This window comes from Notamacropus eugenii, chromosome 2, assembly GCF_028372415.1.
Source record: "Notamacropus eugenii isolate mMacEug1 chromosome 2, mMacEug1.pri_v2, whole genome shotgun sequence".
In the NCBI taxonomy this organism is placed as follows: Eukaryota; Metazoa; Chordata; class Mammalia; order Diprotodontia; family Macropodidae; genus Notamacropus; species Notamacropus eugenii.
In genome coordinates this window covers 37,486,060-37,506,274 of record NC_092873.1, presented here as the reverse complement: position 1 = coordinate 37,506,274, position 20,215 = coordinate 37,486,060, and the positions used below count along the sequence as shown (strand labels likewise).

At 37.9% G+C, this 20,215-nt stretch overlaps 1 protein-coding gene across 3 annotated transcripts in view; it reads right to left on the bottom strand.

Annotated features, from left to right (window-relative positions):
- EFCAB5 (EF-hand calcium binding domain 5) overlaps positions 1-20,215 on the bottom strand; it is a 161,872-nt gene that overhangs the window by 96,648 nt on the left and 45,009 nt on the right. For all 3 annotated transcript variants that reach the window (XM_072639852.1, XM_072639853.1, XM_072639854.1), the window contains 2 exons: positions 11,827-11,983; positions 10,117-10,168 (listed from right to left, as the gene is read on the bottom strand). In XM_072639852.1, coding sequence (XP_072495953.1) covers positions 10,117-10,168; positions 11,827-11,983 — 209 coding nt within the window. The remainder of the gene's footprint in view (positions 1-10,116; positions 10,169-11,826; positions 11,984-20,215) is intronic.

Below are 20,215 nucleotides of genomic sequence, written 5' to 3'. Positions count from 1 at the left end.
CTATAAGTACATCAACTAGGCTGGGGGGAATCAAGTGATTAAAGACCAATTCTCCTCCCCCATTAGGGTAAGTAGACATATGCCCATCATATGTTTCTCCATTGCCCTTTGAGTCAAGCATAATTTTAATTCTTCAGAGATTATAGTGTTCCATGATTCATAGCTCTGTATGCTCACTGAAAAAATATGTCAAAGACCACTGGTTTGGGTATAGGAGCTTCTCCATTTATCAGATACAAAGGAATAATAAAAAATTGAGTGGATCTGTGATATTATTGATTAGCTTCATCCTTCAATACCATAATCCCTCTATATTTGCCATCTTGTGGGACTACTGTCTGCTCTCACATAATTTGTACACAGGGAGTTCATCCAATAAGCTGAGGACTTTTCTTTCTTTTTCTTGACACTGTAGGAACACTCTGGCTGTCCACCTATTATCCCTTGCCATGTCACCTGCTCAAGTATTTTCATCAATCATACATTTCTTCAGTAACTTCCTTTAATCTGATTTTTCTTTGAAATTCCTTATTCATTTATTATTATTTATTTATTCCTTATCTTCAGCCTACCATGTACTTTTCCATTGCCCTTTGCATAATACTCATTTTTAATTGTTCAGAGACTATAATGTCAATGATTGGAAGTCTTAGAACAACAGAGTAGAATACTGGTATTAAAAATATGAGCCTTTGTTTCTGGGAGAAATTTGGGATCATTAAAAGAACTTCACAAATTCCTTTCATGATAATCTAATCCATCCTCTTCCCCCTTCATAATTCTAAGCCCAATTTGTTATCATTTGTACTGTCTTTCCAAGGGATATATACTGATGAACAAGAACTTCTAAGTTGTCTATCCAACTGCATATTAAAATTTAGACAACAGAGATTCTTTATCCACTTTGTTTTTCCTATGTGGATGCTCAGGCCAAGCAATTTTGAGTTGTTGCAGATATCTTCAGAATGTACTCTATTAACATAATCAGAACAACTTAGTCTAAAAACAGGAATATCTAGAAGACATCACTACCCAAAAGAATATTGATAATAAAAAGGTAGGGTTTGTATGTCAAAGAGTAGCCTGGCATCACTGGAAACACTTCACAATTCCCAAATGCCTTACTTATTTTCTCCTATTCAAGTCTAGGTCCAGATCAGTGTTCATACATGGTTTGTTCATGCACTATAATGGGTTCCTTTAATGGGTTGCCTGTCCAACTTCAATTCCTAGGTTGGATAATAGACAATATTTATCCTTTTGATTTTTCCAGTGTGAATTAAGCTAATCTCTTTTGGTTTGCTGTGGATATTACAAATGAAGCTCTGTAGTATCCTAAGAATTTGATAGAATCAACATTATATCTTCCACAAACAGAAGACCTCACTATCTAAAAAAAAAAATCCTTCTTCTACTGGTATTTCATTCAGAAAACCCCCATGGCAATGATAAGTACATTTTCTGAGTGCACTTCTCCCTGTTTTATACTTTATTTAATGTTGGTAGTTAGAAGACCACTGAAAAAAGTATCTTTGGGGGATGGAGCCAAGATGATGGAATAGAGGCAGTAACCCAGCCAAATTCTGCCAACATTTCCTTCCAAAGAACTTTAAAATAATGTCTCAAGTAGAATTCTGGAATGGCAGAAGGAAAATTCAGGGTGCGGCATTTTTCTAGCACAAGATAACTTAGGAGGTTGTCAGGAAAGGTCTATGACACTATGGTGGCAGCTAGTCTGAAGCTCAGCTCTACCACCATGGAAGAGGTTGCAACAGTGATGGCAGCAGCTTCAGGAACTCTTTGCCCAGAGACAGTAACATGGTCAGATAACTGGTCAGAAAGAGATTACAGTGGACCCTGAGCTAACTCTGGGCACAGGACTCTGTTGTATTGCCCATATACATTTCTAGGTCACAGTTCCAGAGAGGAGAGGAGTGCTTGTGGTGAGTCAAAGGGAATAGGGACCCTGGTCACAGTCCCAGGACCCTGAGGAACATTGGTACTTATGGCTACAGGGAAGCAGCAATCTTTCCTTGATAGGAACTAGACTACAGACCAGGAGAGTAGTGACTAAACCTCTTTCTAGGATCACATCACCTTCGAAGCATTGAAAACCTATAGACCCCCAGAACTAGTTCTGAAAATAGCAGCACAAAAGAAGCCTAAAAGTTGAGACAATACCTCCTTGCCCCAAAATGAGCAGAACCCAACTTTAACATAAAGTTTAAAGTCAAGAAATAGGCTAGGAAAATAAGCAAAAAAAAAACCAAAACAAAAATTTGACCACAAAAAGCTACTACAGTGGCAGGGAAGACCAATACACAAACTCAGAAGAAGACAACAACATGAAAACAGCTACAAGTAAAGTCTCCAAGAAAAATGCTATTTGGGCACAAGTCCAACAAGAATTCTGGAAGAGTTAAAGGAAGAGATAAGAGTGGTAGAAGAAAAATTGGGAAAAGAAATGAGAATGATGCAAGAAAACTATGAAAAGAGAATTAACAGTGTGATAAAAGAGGCACACATATATACAAATATACTGTGGGGGGAAAAGAGGCACACATATATACAAATATACAGTAAAAAAAAAAAAAAAAAAAGCAAAACACCTTAACAAACCTGAACTAGCCTAATGGTAAAAGTGGTAAAAAAAAAAAAAAAAAAAAAAATTCACTGAAGAAAAGAAAAGAACTTTTTAAAGAACTCTTTAAAAAACAGAATAGGTGAAATGGAAAAGGAGGTACAAAAGCTCACTGAAGAAAATAATTGGTTAAAAATTAGAATTGTGGAAGTGGAAGCGAATGACTCCATGAGACATCAAGAAACAATAAAACAAAATCAAAAGAATGAAAAAAACAGAAGAAAACAGGAAATATCTCACCATATAAAAAACTGACCTGGAAAAATGGATTAAGGAGAAATTATTTAAGAAGTATTGGACTACCTGAAAGCCATGTTTAAAAAAAGAACCTAGACGTCATATTTCAAGAAACTACCATGTAAAATTGTCCTGATATCTGCAATCCAAAGGGTAAAATAAAAATTGAAAGAATCCCCTAATCACATCCTGAAAGATGTACCAAAATGAAAGCTCCCAGGAATATTACAGCCAAATTCGTGAGCACCCAGCTCAGGTAAAAAATATTGCAAGTGGCCAGAAAGAAACATTTCTAATTTTGTGAAGTCATAGGCAGGATCATACAAGATTTAGCTGCTTCCAGGTTGAAGAAGTGGAAGGTTAGGAATATGATATTCTGAAAGGAAAAGGAGCTAGGATTATAATCAAGAATAGCCTACCCATCAAAACTGAGAATAATCCTGCAAGGGAAAAAATGGATATATAATGAAACAGAAGACTTTCAAGCATTTCTGATGAAAAGACCAAAGCTGAATAGAAAATCTGACATTCAAACACAAGACTCAATAAAAGCATAAAAAGGTAAACATGAAAGATAAATCATAAGGCATTCAGTAAGGTTAAACTGTTTATATTCTTGTGTGGGAAGATAATTCATGCAACTCCTAAGAATTTTTTCATTATTAGAGCAGTTAAAATGAGTCCACACAGACAGAGGATGTGAGTGTGAGTCAATTATGTTGTAATGATCTCTAAAAAAGTTGAAAGGGTGACAAAGGGGGATGAATTGAGAGAAAGAGGAAGGGAGAGGAAGAATGGATGAAATTATATACACATAAAAGAGGTATGAAAGGAAGCACTTTTATAGTAAAGAGGAAAATAGGGAGGGGCATTTGGACAATGCCTGAACCTTACTACCATCTAAATTGGCTATATATCCTCAGTTGGGTGTAGAAATCTATCTTACCCAACTGGAAAGTAAAAGGGGAAGGAGAAAAGAAAAGAGGGGAGGGGTGATAAAAAGAGAGGGATAAATTAAGGGGAGGCAGTAGTCAGAAGTAAAACAGACTTTTGAAGAGGGACAGGATAAAAAGTGAGAGACAAGGCTAAACAGAAAATGGTGGGAAATACACAGTAAACATACCTGTGAATGTGAATGGGATAAACTCATCCATAAAATGGAACTGGATAGCAACATGGATTAGAAACCAGAATACAACAATATGTTGCTTATAAGAAATATGTTTGAAACAGAAACACCAAAGAATTAAAATAAAGGACTAAATTAGAATCTATCATGCTACAGCTGAAGTAAAAGAGGCAAGAGTAGAAATCATGATCTCAGATAAAGCAAAAACAAAAATAGACCTAATTAAAAGAGATAATCATGGAAACTACATTTTGCTAAAAGGTACCATAAATAATGAAGTAATATCAAAAAATTTTACAGCAACTTTCTCTGTTAAAGTTCTCATTTCTCAAATGAACTGAGTCAAACTTATAAAAGTAAGAAAAAAGTAAGAGCCAATCTCCAGTTGACAAATGGTCAAAAGATATGAACAGGCAGTTTCCTGAAGAAGAAATTAAAGCTATCTATACTCATATGAAAAATAACTCTAAATCACAATTGATTCGAGAAATGCAAATTAAAACAACTCTGAGGTATCACCTCACACCTGTCAGAAATGATAAATGCTAGAGGGGATGTAGGAAAATAGGTACATGAATGCATTATTGATGGAGTTGTGAATCCTAACAATTCTGAAGAATAATTTGGAACTATGCCCAAAGGGATATAGAACTGTTCATACCTTTAGACCCAGCAATACCACTACTAGGTCTATATCCCAAAGAAATCAAAAAAAGGGAAAGGACCTATATGTACAAAAATATTTATAGTATCTCTTTTTGTAGTTGCCATGGAAATTGAGGGGATGCCTATCAATTGGGGAATAAGTTGTGGACAGATGATTGTGATGGAATACTACAGTGCTATAAGAGATGACAACTGGGGTGATTTCAGGAAACACAACAAGACCTATATGAACTGATGCAAAGTGAAGTGAACAGAACCAGAAAATCATTGTACACAATGACAACAATATCATAACATGATCAACTGGGAAACACCTAGCTACTCAGATCAAGTCAATTCTGAAGGACTCTTGAAGAAAAACACTTTCTACTACCTCCAGAGAAAGAACTGATGAAATCTGAGTGCAAATTGAGGTATAATTTTTGCACTTTCTTTATTTTTCTTCTTCTATTTTTTGTGTGACATGGCTAACATGGATATATATGTCGCATGATTTCACATGTATAACCAATATCATACTGCTTACTTTCCCAGTGAGTAGGGGAAGAGGGCTTCGGAGAGGGAGAAAATTTGGAACTCAAATTTTTAAAGGAAAATTCAAAAATAAGTATTTTTTAAAAGTATCTCTGTGGCTGAATCTATTAAAAAAAATCTCCATGATTTTAACACATGATTGGGTAATATTTTGTTGAAAAGAAACTTTTGGGCTACATCTTAACTCTACCAAGTCAACTCTTTTTTAAATCAATAAGCAATAAAACTAGTGAGATACCTCATTTTCTATACTTTTCAGTTAATCACATGAATTTGAAGATATATTCTTTTTTAAAAAGTAGTTTGCTAAAGTTTGATTGTTCCCTTCTAATATTTATATCAAGGATGAAAATATGTATCCTCATAAATGTAGCCTGAAAAAAAGGAAATGGAAACTGGAAAACTCTGGAAATCATGCATTCACACATTTCCATAGCTTAGTAAACCTCTGTTATTTCTTATTCTGGTCTTCTCAGGATTTCTAGAGAGATGGGTTACATTTAGATTTAATAGAGATGAAAAAGAATGTTAATGGGTCAGTATCTACTGACGTCTTCAATGAGCTTTGCCAGATAATAATAACATTAATTGTTTTCCCCAATCATTTGGGATCTTTCTGAAATCAGAAGTCTTAAACATTTATCCTCAATATTTTCAAAACTGAGTTACCTCTTGCACAGGATTCTTTTCCCACCTTGGTCCAGTCCAGATGTTCCATTTTCTTACTCAGAGATTGGAGTTCAAATATGTTTGGTTCTACCACCATCATCAATGATGGAAATAATTTGTTCTATTAACACTGCCAAATCCGTTGTCCTGCTTCTAGCTTCATCTAAATGCTTTGGGGATGACCTGGCTGAGTTTGGTCTTATGCCAAGCTCTCTTTTCCTCTCTACTGTTCTTTCCTGTTTTGAGCCTACCCAAATTCCAATAAGGCACAATTGGACAGATGGAATTCACACTTTTCTGCTTCATTGTCTTCTACTACCTATTAACTGGCAAACCCTGGAGAATTTCTTTAATACAGTCTGAGTATTCCTTCGGGTAGTATGGGAAAATTCAATCACTATCCAAGTCTGTGTCTGTCCAATAGCATGATTAAGTAGAAAGAGCTCTGGATTTGGGGGGATGGGGGGGAGGCGATGTGGCAAGGACCTGGGATTGAGCCCCAGCTATGTTACATACAACTAGGGTGCCTATTACATGTCATTTCAATTCTTGGACCTTCACTTTCCTCATCTTTGAAATGAGAGGGTTTGACAGAATGATTTCTAAAGTTCCTTCTAATTTCTTTGATCTTGTGATCTCATATCTGCCAGACTTTCATTTAATAAAGCACCAGAAACTGACTCAGATCATGGGCCAGAAAGAGAAGCATCAGACAGAACTCGTTGTTCTAAAGCAGTCACAGAACATTGTTTCCCATTTGTTCTCAAAGCACATCTGAATTAAATTACAGGCACCCTGGAGATGTAGCTGCTTGTACACCTGTGTGTCCCCTGTGCCCTGCCAAAAATATCAGAGTAGCAGGAAGGCATATTGGGTATAAATATGTTTCATTTAATTGCCTATGAGAACAATTATGTGCATATTAAATGAATTTAAATAATGAATAATTTCCATGCCTATACTACTTTCCATTTACAAAGCACCTTACCTGTTAAGGTAGTCTATTTATCTCTCATCCACGCGTATGGTGTCCTGGTAAATGTTTAACAACCAGCTCTTCAGAAAAGGAGGAAAAAAATCCTGTATACAGGACTTTTAAAGTTTAATCTACAATATTAACATTTTCTTAAGTCTAGACCATTAACAAAACAATCAGTCAAGCCCTAATTTGTCACATTTGCTGATTCCTGAGGTGCAAATGTTCACATTCAAAGCTGAACAGTTTTTTTCCTAATCTGGGACAAACTAGCTCTAACATATCTCTGGGACCATTTTCCTTCTAACGGTCTCTGTCAGACCCCGTGGTTATGTCCACATCTAGGATATAGGGACTGGATCTGTGATTACATTGATATAGGGAACCCCTAAATGAAGAAATTCCCTCTGCCAACGCAGGATGGCACCTTCTCTGCAATTTAGAGTCTTAGAAAGTTATCCAGAACCCTGAAAGTTTGTGACTTGCCCACCATCCCACAGACAGTTATCAGAAGTGGGATTTGAACCCCGGTCTTCCTGGCTCCAAGACCAGTGCTCTAACCTCTATACCACACTGCCTCTCAGTATGGTACGTGGCCAACCAGGCTCAGTCTGCATAATTTACTGGTAACAGGTACCAACCTAACTAACTTCCTTAAATAATCACTAAAACTTGCTGCTGGCAAGAAAATTCAGAATGTGGTATCATTATTGGCTGCATTCTCCTTCCCCCCGGGGCATCCCAGCAAATCTTGGGGCAGACAACAGGAAAAGAGCCTGAAAGAGGGAAATGAATGAGTGGATATCTGGAGTATCTATCTACAGGTAAGGTCTCCAGATTACAGAGTAGACCTGGCTCCACCCAGCTCTCAGCCAATTATTAACTTAGTGGCAGTTAGGTGGACTCAAAGCCAAGAACACTGAAGTTCAAATCCAGCTTCAGACACTTATTAGTTGTGACACTCCCTGAGCAAAGTCACTTAATTTTTCCCAGTCTCAGTTTCTTCTTCTGTAAAATGGAGATAATATTTCTTTTTATTATCATTCTAAATTCTCTCTTTCCCTCTACCTCCTCCCCTACCCATTGAGAAGGTGAGAAATATGATATCCACTATATATATGAAGTCAGGCAAAACATTTCCACATTAGCCCCATTTTGGGGTTAGGGGAATAAGAAAATTAAATAAAGAAAAAAATGTGCTTCAACATGCCCTCTGAATCCATCAGGTCTCTCTCTGGAGGTGGATAACAACACATTTTCATCCTGAGTCCCTTGGAATTGTCTTAGATTGGTATATTACTGAGAACAACTAGGTCATTCACATCTAATCAGTGTTATGATGTTGTTGTTACTGCGTACAATATTCTACCGGTTCTGCTCGGTTTACTTTGTACCAGTTCATGTCAGTCTTCCCAGGTTTTTCTGAAATCATTCTGTCATGATTTCTTTTTTTCCACTGTGTTTATTTTTAGCTTTCAACATTCATGTTTATAAGATTTTGAGCTCCAAATTTTCCCCCTCCTTCCCCTTCCTCCTTTCCCTTCCTCCTCCCCAAGACAGCATGCAATTTGATATAGGCTATACATGTACCAATCATATTAAACATATTTCCAGATTACTCATGTTGTAAAGAACAATCAGAACAAAAGGGAAAAACCATGAGAAGGAAAAAAAAATGCTTCGATATGCATTCAGACTCCATAGTTCTTTCTCTGGATGTGGATAGCATTTTCCATCATGAGTCTTTTGGAATTGTAATCATTTCTTACAACATAATAGTATTCCATAGTGATCATATAAAAATGGGGCAATAGCAGCACCTACCTCCCAGATTTACAGCGAGGATCAAATGAGATAAAGGTAAAGTGCTTTGTATCTTGACATGCTAGATAAATGCATAGTGACCCTTCCACAAGCTAGTTTATTGAACTCTGAGGGGTTAGGCTCTAGAGATCCAAAGACAAAACAGAAAATATTCCTGCCCTCCTGGAGCTTACCTTGTACAGGAGGGTTTGACATATATGAAATCAAGTATATAGCAGACAAACTGATAAATGAAAGAGTTTTAAAAACAAGAGGACTTCAGGGAAGCCTTCCAGGATGAGATGCACCAGAGATGAGCCTTGGACAAAAATAAATATTTAGAGAGGTGAAGAAGAGGTAGTGTGTTCTGGGCACAGAAGGACAGGCACAGAAATGGGGCCTGGGCTTGTGATGTCACTGCTATAGGGACTCCCAGGTAGGGAAACTCCCTCTGCCAGTACAGGTTACACCTTCTTTGTAACTTGGAAGGAAAACTCGAGGTAAGAGATGAAATGTTGAGCTCAGGGAACAGCTGGCAATGCAGTTTGGCTGAAACACAGAGTGTCTGAATGAGAATAATGCTAAATAAGCTTGAAAAAGTAGGTTGGAATCAGCCTGGGGAGGGCCTTCAATGCCAAGTGGAGAAGTTTATTTTATCTTATTTTAGGCAATAAGAAGAGACTAACAGTTTTTGAGTAGTAGAATGACAAGCTTTTTTCCGTTGCTCTCAGAAGATTATTTTGGCAGCAATGGAGAGGGGATGGTTCTGAAAGGGAAAAACTTGAAGCAGGCGGAGAGAAGTTACTAAAATAATTGGCTACTGCAATACCCCAAGTAAAAGTCATTTAGGGTCTGAACTGAGCAGGGGGTCATAGGAAGAGTGAGAAGAGGAAAGGTCCGAGAGATGTTCTGAAGAAGCAGAAGCCCTAAGACTTAACATGAGCAGGATGGGTGTGGTGGAGGAGAGGGAGAGCCTAGGATGACTCTGAGGTTACAAAACCAGAGAATCATAGTGCCCTCGATAGAAACAGAGCAGTTTGGACCAGGGGCATGTGTCTTGGGGGAAGAGAATTGCTTTTCAGTCATGCTGAGTTTGAGATGCCCCTGAAACATCTCAAACAACCAGAATATTTTAAAAAAACTCACACTTACCACTTCCTGCTTCATTTGCAAGGCCCTTGGGCTCCTCTTGCTTGCTTAAGTTTTTGGATTTTGGGGGGAATCTTTTTTGGGGAGCTGTTTCCTTTAGTTCACATTGAGATTGCTTCACATGAAGGCATTTAGGTCACTGTTTCTTTGCTTTTAGAATTAATCTGCTCTTAACAACTGTCAAAGAACCTACCTACCCTTCCCTGATGGCCCAGCAATAATACTGATGTGCTAACATTTTCCCCACCACTCACTGCTAGAGAGAGTCTTGCTCAACACTCAGTCAAATGCTGTTAAAGTAGATACGCTTACCAGCATTTCGTCCTGCCGAAGTGTCCAGAAACGCTCGGACGGCATTCTGAATCTGCAAATCAGACAGAAGCAGATAAACACCCTAGGAGAGGGTTGATTTATACCTTACATTTTAAGAATAGCCCTTAATCATAACACATTTAAATCTGTTCTGGGTGGGATCCCGCTAAAAGAAGAGGACCCTAGCTTTTGTGGAGGAGTTATTTATTTCTCCAAAGTCTTGAGATCACCAGTGGAAGAAGTGGAGTACTGCTGACACTGATGAGGAGGGAGACAGTGTAGCACACTAGGGATGCAAGATTCAGCATCAAAGGGTTGAAGTCAATCACTTACCACCTGTATGACTAAGCAAGTCAATCTCTCTGGACCCCAATTTCATTATCTCTAAGGGGAGTAGAGGAGATTTGACTCAGTCCTTTCAGCGCCACCTGTCTGAGGCTATCTAGGATCAGGTTCTAGGTGCAGAGGAAGAGCAAAAGAAAATTCAGAATGTGCCACCACTATTGGCCATATTCTCCTTTCCCCTGGGAATCCCAGCAAATCTTGGGACAATGGGAAAAGAGTCTGAAAGGGGGAAATGAATGAGTAGATATCTAGAATATCTACAGGTAAGGTTTTCAGATTGTAGGGTAGATCCTGCTCCAACCAGCTCTCTGCCAATTGTTAAATTTGCAGTGTGAGTATTTTGCATTTGAGGAAATGGCAAATACTACAAATCAGGGCCTGATTTAGTATTTCACTGATTGTCTAGATTTAAGAAAGTGATGATGAAAATGTTAATAATAATGATTAAATTTAAAAGTGTATCAACCATGCTCCTCTTTCCTGGAGAGCCCATTGTCAAACATTTAACCAACACATCCTTGGATGGATCCCAGTCTAAGGGTAAGTAGCCTTAGTGCAGAGAACTGACCATGAATAAGGAGCTCTAGTATCTCCTCAATTTATCCAGGATCTCCAGTACAGATCATCCCAAGTGAGTCTGAGCCACTTGCTTTCCTCCTAAAGAAATGCTTTCCAAAGATTTTCTTTCTCCACTATTGCCATTTCCCCATTATTTCATATTTATCCACTATAAAGGCCATGGCCAGCTCTATACAGAACCAGCGGGCACTCCCAAAGTCCTGTCACCCTTTTAGCTCCTATTAAATGCAGTTTTATTTCATTTAATCTCCTATTAAATGGAAATGAACTATATTCTCCACAAAGAACCCACAGAATCATAGCCCTAGAGCTGGAAGGGATGGAAGAAGCTATATCATCCAACTCCCTCATCTGTTCAAAGAGGAAAGTGAGGCCCAGAGAAGTTAAGTGACTTATCCAGTGTCACACAGGGAGTGTCCCAAGTAACATTTAAACCCAAGTCCTTTAACTCTATGGCTAGTGCTCTGTCCACTATACCAGATGGTCTCAAAGAGAGACCTTCCTTTCTGTAATGAAGTCATTGTGACAAGCTCTAAATAAGGGTCTTGATTTCTAGAATTTGTTGAAAAAGATCTTGTAGATAAGCCAAGAGAATTGGCCAGCATGGACCAAACAGGTGGAAGGCTGAATGAGCTCCAGGAGAAGTGGGATTTGAGGGGAAGAATTTTAAGGCTGAGGTCTGGACAGTCATTTTTTCCATTAGGAGTCTGGAAACTAAGCACCCTCTCTCCATCTCCTCTTCCTCCTCCCCTCCTCCATCCCCTTCCCCACTCCTTTTCTGCTTACCACAGGAAGTGGCAACGTTCCGTTGGTATCCAGGAGCCATTCTTTGAACTGCTTCGACAGAGCTTCCTTCCGCATCTTACCCACATGAATCTTGATTTTGTCGATATTTTCTCTCTGCTCTTGTTTTTCTTTGACTTCTGTCTTCATCTTGAATACTCTAAAAGATACAGGCATGAAGGATTGGGAAACCTTAGGAGGTGAAGCCATCTCATTTGACCTGGCTGAGAACATTCGAGTGGTGAGCATCCTTCAAGCTCCTGTTTCTCCCCACAAAGAAGCCTTCCCAAGTCATTCCAGTCTTAGGGAATCCCTGCCTCCTTGGATCCCTTCAGCACCTGTCCGTATCATTGATTTAGTTCAAGATTCAGAACTGGAAAAAGAGATCATCATACCCATCCTTTTCATTTCAGATGAGGAACCTGAGACCCAAAGACAATAAGCGACTTGGCCAACATCATGCAGTCATTAGTGGAGGTGGAATTTGAACCCAGGTCCTCTGACTCCAAATCCCATAGTCTTTCCACTATACACTACACCAATTTGTTATATAACTATTCATGGGCTTGTATTTTATCTCTCCAATGAGGTTACAGCCTCTAGAAGGGTAAGGACTGAAGCTTCTGATTTTTTTTGTAGCTGTGGTTCTAATTCTCTTTAAGATTAGATTGGCCATACCACCAGCTTCTCTGTAACAAATCTGTAGATGGCATCATGGCTGTGGAAAAAGGAGGTCATAAGATCCCAGAATCCTAGTTTTAATGTTAAAGTTACTTTACTGGCCATTGAGTCCAACCTTCTTATTTTATAAATGAGGACACTGAGGTTAAGTGACTTGCCCAAGGTCACACAGCTGGTGTCTGAAATGAGATTTGAACCCTGTTCTTCCTGCCTCCCAGTTCAGTGCCCTTTCTACTACAGAGATAGTACATCATGATCCCTAAGGTACAAGCTACTTTCATTTCTTTACCCCTCATAGCACAGAAACAGAAATATACAGCTGGTTCTAAATAACTATTTTTAAATGCATAAATTATGTGCTTGCTCTTTTCCTCAAGGAGACTAAGTGGATTTATTTCATTCATTCTCTGTACTTCTCAGGTTGCAAAGCACTCAAGCCCTTTGAGTAAAATCCTCATGAAATAAATAAATTAGCACTTGAATCAATCAATCATCAAGCCATGTAGCAGCCACTGTTCCAGGAGTCAAAGTTATAAAGACAAAAATGAAATGATTCCTGTCCTCAGGGAGCTTTTATCCTATCAGAAGAGACAGTATGTGTGTGTGTGTGTGTGTGTGTGTGTGTGTGTGTGTGTGTGTGTGTAAAGCATTGGGAAACCTTAGGAGATGAAGCCATCTCGTTTCACTTGGTTGAGAACACGTGAGTGGTGAGCATCCTTCAAGCTCCTGTTTCTCCCCACAAAGAAGCCTTCCCAAGTCATTCCAGTCTTGGGGATATATGTGTGTGTGTGTATATGCACACATATATGTATACACATATATGTGTATATAAATGTATATATCTACATATACATATATGTGTATATATATGCATATTTGTGTATGTACATATGCATATAAAAATTAAATATGAAGTAATCTGGGGTGGGGAAATTCCTAGTTACTGTAGAAATTAGGCAAAGCTTTATGAAGAAGGTGGCACCTGAATTGAGTCTTGATTTGGTACAGTGGAAAGTTTGATGGATTGGTAGTCAAAGCCTCTGCCACTTATTACCTGTGTGACCCTGGAAAAGTCATTTAATCTCTCTGGGTCTCAGTTTTCTTCTCTGTAAAAAGAAGAGTTTGAAACTGATGGTTTCTAAAGTCCCTTCCAGGTCTCAATCTAGGATCCTAGAATAAAGTGTGATTCAATCAATTGTTATCAATTCAGTTCAATCAGCCAATAAGGATTTGTGAAGAGCCTACTATGTTCCAGGTACAGTGCTTGGTACTGAGGATACAAAGACAAGTCAACAAACAGTAAGTGCCAAATATGTGCCTTACATAGTGTTAGGTATAGGGATACAAAAATAAAGCATTCCCCGCCCCCAATGAGCTTACATTCTACTGTGGGGGAGGGGGAAGAGATACCACATATATTCAAGTCATTATAAAGTATTTATAAGGTAACATATTTCAAGAGAGGAGAGTACAAATAAGTGGGTGAGAGGAATGAGAGATGGAATATTATAAATGGGGAACAGTTAGCAGGCAACTTTGACTGGCACATAAGATGAATGAAGAGGGAGTAGTATGGCATGAGAACCTGATCAGGGAGGACTTGAAGTGCTTGGCTGAGTATGTCTTATTCCATACTAGCAGAAAGAGGAGATTCTTGAATTTGATAGCTGTTGGAAGGATGCTTTGGAGAGGGAAGAGATAAGGGAAGGAGAGAGACCAATGAAGAGGCTATTGCAATAGTCCAAGCAAGAGGTAAACCAGGAGAGAAACTGTAGGGAAAGAAGAGAATTCAAACAGAGACAGGATAAAAAGATTTAACTGATCTGATTTGGTGACTGAGGGAGAAGGAAGAGTCAATGATAATGACAAGTTTGTAAACTTAATGGCTTGGAAGGAAGGCTGCTGCTATTCACAGAAACTGGTGAAATTTGGTGAAGGGATGCCTTTTGAAGAAAATACAGTTAGTTCCTACCAAGAGTCCCTACTTAACAAATGGAGAAAAGTGCTATGTGTAATCTAGGTCAGTTTTCTGAATTGTGGGACATTTTCCCCTGGGGTCAGAAGACCATCTCAGGGAAAGCCTGAAGGAAAGAAGGAAAGGAAAGAAGGAAGCAAGCATTTATTAAGCACTTACTATGTGTTTTTACAAATAATATTTCATTCCATTTTCACAACGACCCTAGGAAATAGGTTCTTTATTATCATCTCCATTTTACAGTTGATGAAACTGAGACAAGCAGAGTTTAAGTGACTTGCCTGGGGTCACACAGTTAGTAAGTATATGAGGCTGGATTTGAACTTGGGTCTTCCTGACTCCTACACCCAATGCTAAAATTGCTGGATATTTTGAGCATGACTCCCTGCATAAATATATCTACTTTTTTCAGTGAAAACAAAATTCAAATCAAAGTCAACAAAAGTTAGACAAATATAGGAAATTCTATCCAACTGACAGTGAAGATACCTTAATGCTTATTTAATACAATTTAATTTACAGGCAGTTAGGTGACTCAGTGGATAGAGCATCAGGCCTATCAAATTGAGTCTTAGATAATTACTAGCTATGTGACTTTGGGCATGTCACTTCACCTCTGTTTGCCTCAATTTCTTCATCTGTAAAATGTGGATAATAATACCTATGTCCCAGGGCTGTTGTGAGGATCAAATGAGATCCTCACAACATTTGTAAAGTGCTTAGCATAGTACTTGGCATATAATAAGACCTAGATAAATGCCAGCTATTAGCTAGTATTGCAATAATATTTTTATTGTTTAAATCCAATAGAATTTGAGCTATCCACATTGAATCTCAGTGTGAATGAAATATGTCATTCTAAGCATCAACTGGCTTAGGTTCATGATACAGATGAATTGGGTAGTTACAAAATGCACTGAATTTGAAAGTAATCTTAAAGTTAACTAGTTAGTATGAAAGGTTACATAATCTTAATACTTGTAATATTTCTCAACATCATTTTGGCAAGTAAAATATGATAAGCTAGTTTCCCATAGAAATTGTGCAACTTTTTAAAAACTGAAATAACTTGAGACTGGTTATGCAGAATCATTTGTGATCTTTTTTTAAAAAACTAATTAATTTGTTTTCAGTTTTCAACAATCACTTCCAGAAGTTTTAAATTTTCTCCCCTCCCTCCCCAAGAAGGCAAGCAATCTTATATGGGTTCTATACCACTTGTGATCTTTAACAATTAAATTCAAATTAATTGTCTTAGATTTTTTTTGTCTATGATTTTGAAAAGTAAAATAATGTCCCTTCAAAAAAGACAAATATATAGCTGGTTTCAGAAGAAAAGTCACTGACACCATTGAAGCTGTGAAGACACACAGTCAAAACAATGAAAGTGACAGAAATACAGAACCACAAAGTAAAAAGTCCAAATCCAGGAAAGGCCATTGTTCCATACATCCCTGGGATTCCCATATGCTGTTAGGGATGGAGAGGAAAAACCATTAGTGTTCCCCTTGGAGAAATGCTTTAGTCACAGACGGCATGAAACATAATAAATTTAAATTATATCCTGAAAGTGGGCAATCAGAGTATGCTGGCAAAGCAAGAAAATCTATCCAGAGAATATTAGATGCTTTTAATAAGCAAAAATTAACTTTTCAAAAGAACCATGTCTATAACTTCAAAAGGATCAAAGGTGTCCTTGCTCTGCATATAGTTGCTTATAGTAACTCAGCAGCTTAGAGACCACAGTGGAAAAAGCACTAGCCCTGGAATCAGACCTGAGTTCACATCTAGCCTCATACACTTACTAGTTGTGTGACTCTGGGCAAGCCATTTAACTTCTGTTTGCCTCAGTTTCCTCATTTGTAAGATGGCGATAACAGCATCTCCCTCCCAGGCTTGTTGTGAGGATTGAATGAGATAATATCTTTAAAGCACTTAGTACAGTATCTGGTACATAGTAGGTGCTTAAAAATTCTTCCTCTCTTCTCCCTTAACCTTCCTTTTCCTATTCACACCCAGAGCCTGGAGAATGGCTAAGCATGAATGTGGCTATGTCAGTTTCTCGTATTTTCCATTAAGGATATTCTCCATTGATGCATAGACCATTCTTATGGAGATGAGAAAGTGGTCATAACTAATCACTTCTTACTATTATTTTCTCAATTTCCTTTTGTAATCATAATACTATCCATGATATCCATTTGGTATGAATTTTCCCTTCTTTGAGATAGTCTAAAAATCGGTTCCTGGTTATTATTATATTTTGTTGCCTTCACAATTAATTTCCTCTATGTGTGGGGGCCATCTCCACTTGTCCTGATTATATCTTGCCACTGGACTCAGATGGCTCTGGAGAAGAAAGTGAGGCTGGTGACCTTGCACAGTCCTGTCTCACTTAAATCCAATTCATTTGGAAATCAGGGCATCATCTTCCTGATGTCATAGTCCTCTTCAAGAACAAAGGGCAAACAACATGAACATGAGCATGCATTTTGCAAGATGTGTTCACCTTTCTCAACTACATTTTCTTAAGGGCCATTTCTATTTTCTTTAACAGAATAATAGACCCTGAACTTTTAGAGGTTAAATACCATGGTCAAAGCATATATTGAAAACGTTGCCACAACTAGCAGGCCAAAGGATTTGGAAAAGAACAAAATAGATAAGAAACGGAGCAGATTTTCCAGCATTTCTCTAGTATCTAGCCTCATCATTCATAATAGTGGACACTGTCAAATAATAATGATGACAGAAGGCATCATAGTTTTATTCCTGATTTAACAGTAAAGTTTCCAGTTTTCCCCCATTACAAATAATGGTAGCTCTTGTTTTAGATTCTAGATTTTAGATAAATGTTTTTGTTCACATTTTTAAAAAACATTTTCATTTCTACATGATAGGGGCTGAATTTTATCCCTGATTATAGAAACTAACACACAAGCTGAGTAAGAACTGAATGATGGCATCTTAATGGGTAAATCATTAGAGCTATTTGGCCAACTATAAAGGGCTGAGGATCATTTATTACAGCGTTATCACTAAATCATGACTATTTACCCCAGAGTCTTTTTAATTAATCACTTAATTACTCAACCCTGGTGAAGTGTGAAAATGAGATGCCTGTTCTAGTTTCTTCAGCCAACTCTCACAATGGCTACTAAGCAGAAAGTACTTTAATATCCAAAAAATGACATCCTTGTGTTCTTTTGGATGTATCGTTTTGCACAACAAAGCAGAATGGATGATAGCTCAATTATCTCCAGAATTTGGCCCCATCCACATAGTCAATATGGATCATGTGAGTTTTTAAAAATTCCACCAGTCTGGCAATGAGCAAAACAAATTGGACCAAATTGAGAATGAGGAGAAAACGTTCTATTTCTATCTCCCAATAATTTCTTGATCAAATCGATTCCATCTTTTAAATGTTTACTCTTCTGTGATTACTCATATTTTTCAATATAAATTGCATAAAATTTGTCTACATATAAGCTTTTCAAGAATTAAATAATGACAATTATTAGATGACTACAACTCTCTGAGAAGAGATGCTAAAAATGGAAGCATTATCTTGTGTTGTCAGAATTTGGTCCCCACAGCAGAAAACTGCAAGAGCAGGAGGGCATCCTCCTTGACTTTGCCACTAGGGATAGAATGAGGACCAGAGAGTTTTCAAGTTTTGGGGCTTTTTTGAGGCAATCAGGGTTAAGAGACTTGCCCAGAGTCACACAGCTAGAAAGTGTCTGAGGCTGGATTTGAACTTGGGTCCTTCTGCCTTCAAGACCAATGCTCTTTCCATTGTGTCACTTAGCTGCCCCTATCTTTCAAGTGTTTAAGAAGTATAAAAGCCTGTTATGTATTGTCATCATAAAGAAGATGAGCTCATATCCCAATACTTTTATCCAACTATAAAAAAAGTCATTTTATCCAAATGTGTAAAAAATCTGCAGAACACCAAAGAATAAAATGGTACTATTGTGATTTTTCATGGACCGTTTCTAAAACAACCAGAAGAATGAGATGATAATGATGATAATAATAAGCACTAGCTTTCAGGGCTTCACAAAATTGCTGCCAAAAAGTCATTTGGAAACCTCCCAACACTTCACCAGACTATGGTCTGGTTAGTCCAGGAATAAAGAGATTACTAAATATATAGTAGACCTTCAATTATCCATCATGGGGAGGAAATTGATGTTTTGGTTAAATGAGTACAATTTATAAGTCCTCAATCAATATTTCATTGTTTGATTGCTTATTTAGGGTACATTCATTCAGTAAATAGAGTGCTTGGAATCTCTTCAGTTGTATGAATTTTGCCCATGGAGGTTATGGGTAAATTCACCTAGGTTTGTCAAAATGCGGGCTCACAGGGAGGCATGTGTAGATATCTTTGGACTCTTGCCAATTTCTCTCCAAAGGAGATTTTTATTCAGTCAGGAAGGTTGCAGGAAATGAAGCTACAAAATCTGGCCCATTTTACTCTCAAGAGAGGAGATAACAGATTAGAATTGTATCTCTCCCCCTAAATATTGCTAGTCTAGAAGAAATGAAATTTGGGTTCTACACTCTTCCTTAACTGGGAATAAATGCCCCAGCTATGTGCTAAGGCTTGACTTCTCTCACTCCTTACACAAAGACAACAGTTGATCACCACCAAAATCAATTTTCCAAGTCAAGAGTAAACACAACTGAGAGAAATTATACAGATCACAATATTCTAGACAATACAGAGTGAATGAGCTTTCCCACTAGGAGTGAGGTATCTCAGCTCCCAATCTCACCAAAGAGAAATTGTTCCAAATTTATGATGTAGCAAGCTGGAAATAAGGACACGTTCAAGGTTCCTCTACATGTTGGCTTCTTCTCAAAGTTTTTTTCTCTTTTCCTCTACACTCAAGAGTAAAACTCTCCTCTCCCAAGCTCTCACTAACTCTGCCCCACTAAGGAGGCAGAGAATGGAGTCATCATTCTTTTGACCGATGAATCAAGTCTTAAGCAAATGCCTATGCTTGAGCCCAAGGTTCCATACCTTTTAAATCCCAATGGACAACCTTCTCTCTTCAATGATTCCCCTCTCTCTCATCTTCAGTTTTATCTCTTGGTTCCTTTCTCTCTGCCTACAAACTTAACTCTGTGTGCTGAGAAACAACTAGCAAACATGCTGAGAGAAAACCAGATCCCAAACTCAGTACAATATTGCACAAGACTCCAATAAACCAGGAGTTAAAGCGCAAAAAAAAAAGTCTCAGAGACATTTCCAGGTTTAGCACAGACTGCTCAGCAACTTTGAGGTCATAGCAAATTCTATTTCTGGTCGGGTATTTTAGACCTTTCCTCCAAGAGCCTGAGTTTTTATGTTATGTGATAGATTAATTTTCTATCCTGAAACTCTAAGTGAGGTTTTGGGGATGATGTAGAGGAAAAAATTCTGGATTTGGGGTCAGTAGGATCACTGTTTGAATTTCGACTCTCTAACCTTTACTCCCTCAGTGCCTTGTTCAAGTTCTATGTTCTCTCTACACCTCAGATTTTTATCTACAAATGAAGAGGTTGGAATAAATTATTTCTATGCTTTCTTCCCACTCTAATTCTATGATCCTATGATTATTGTACCACAGTGTATGAACATAGGCTGTCATGGTGCTTAGATTTCACTTTGAGGGCAAAATAACAAAAAAATGATCCAATTTCAATCTCTCCATATACTATGTGTGTCAAACGATGGTTAAAAAA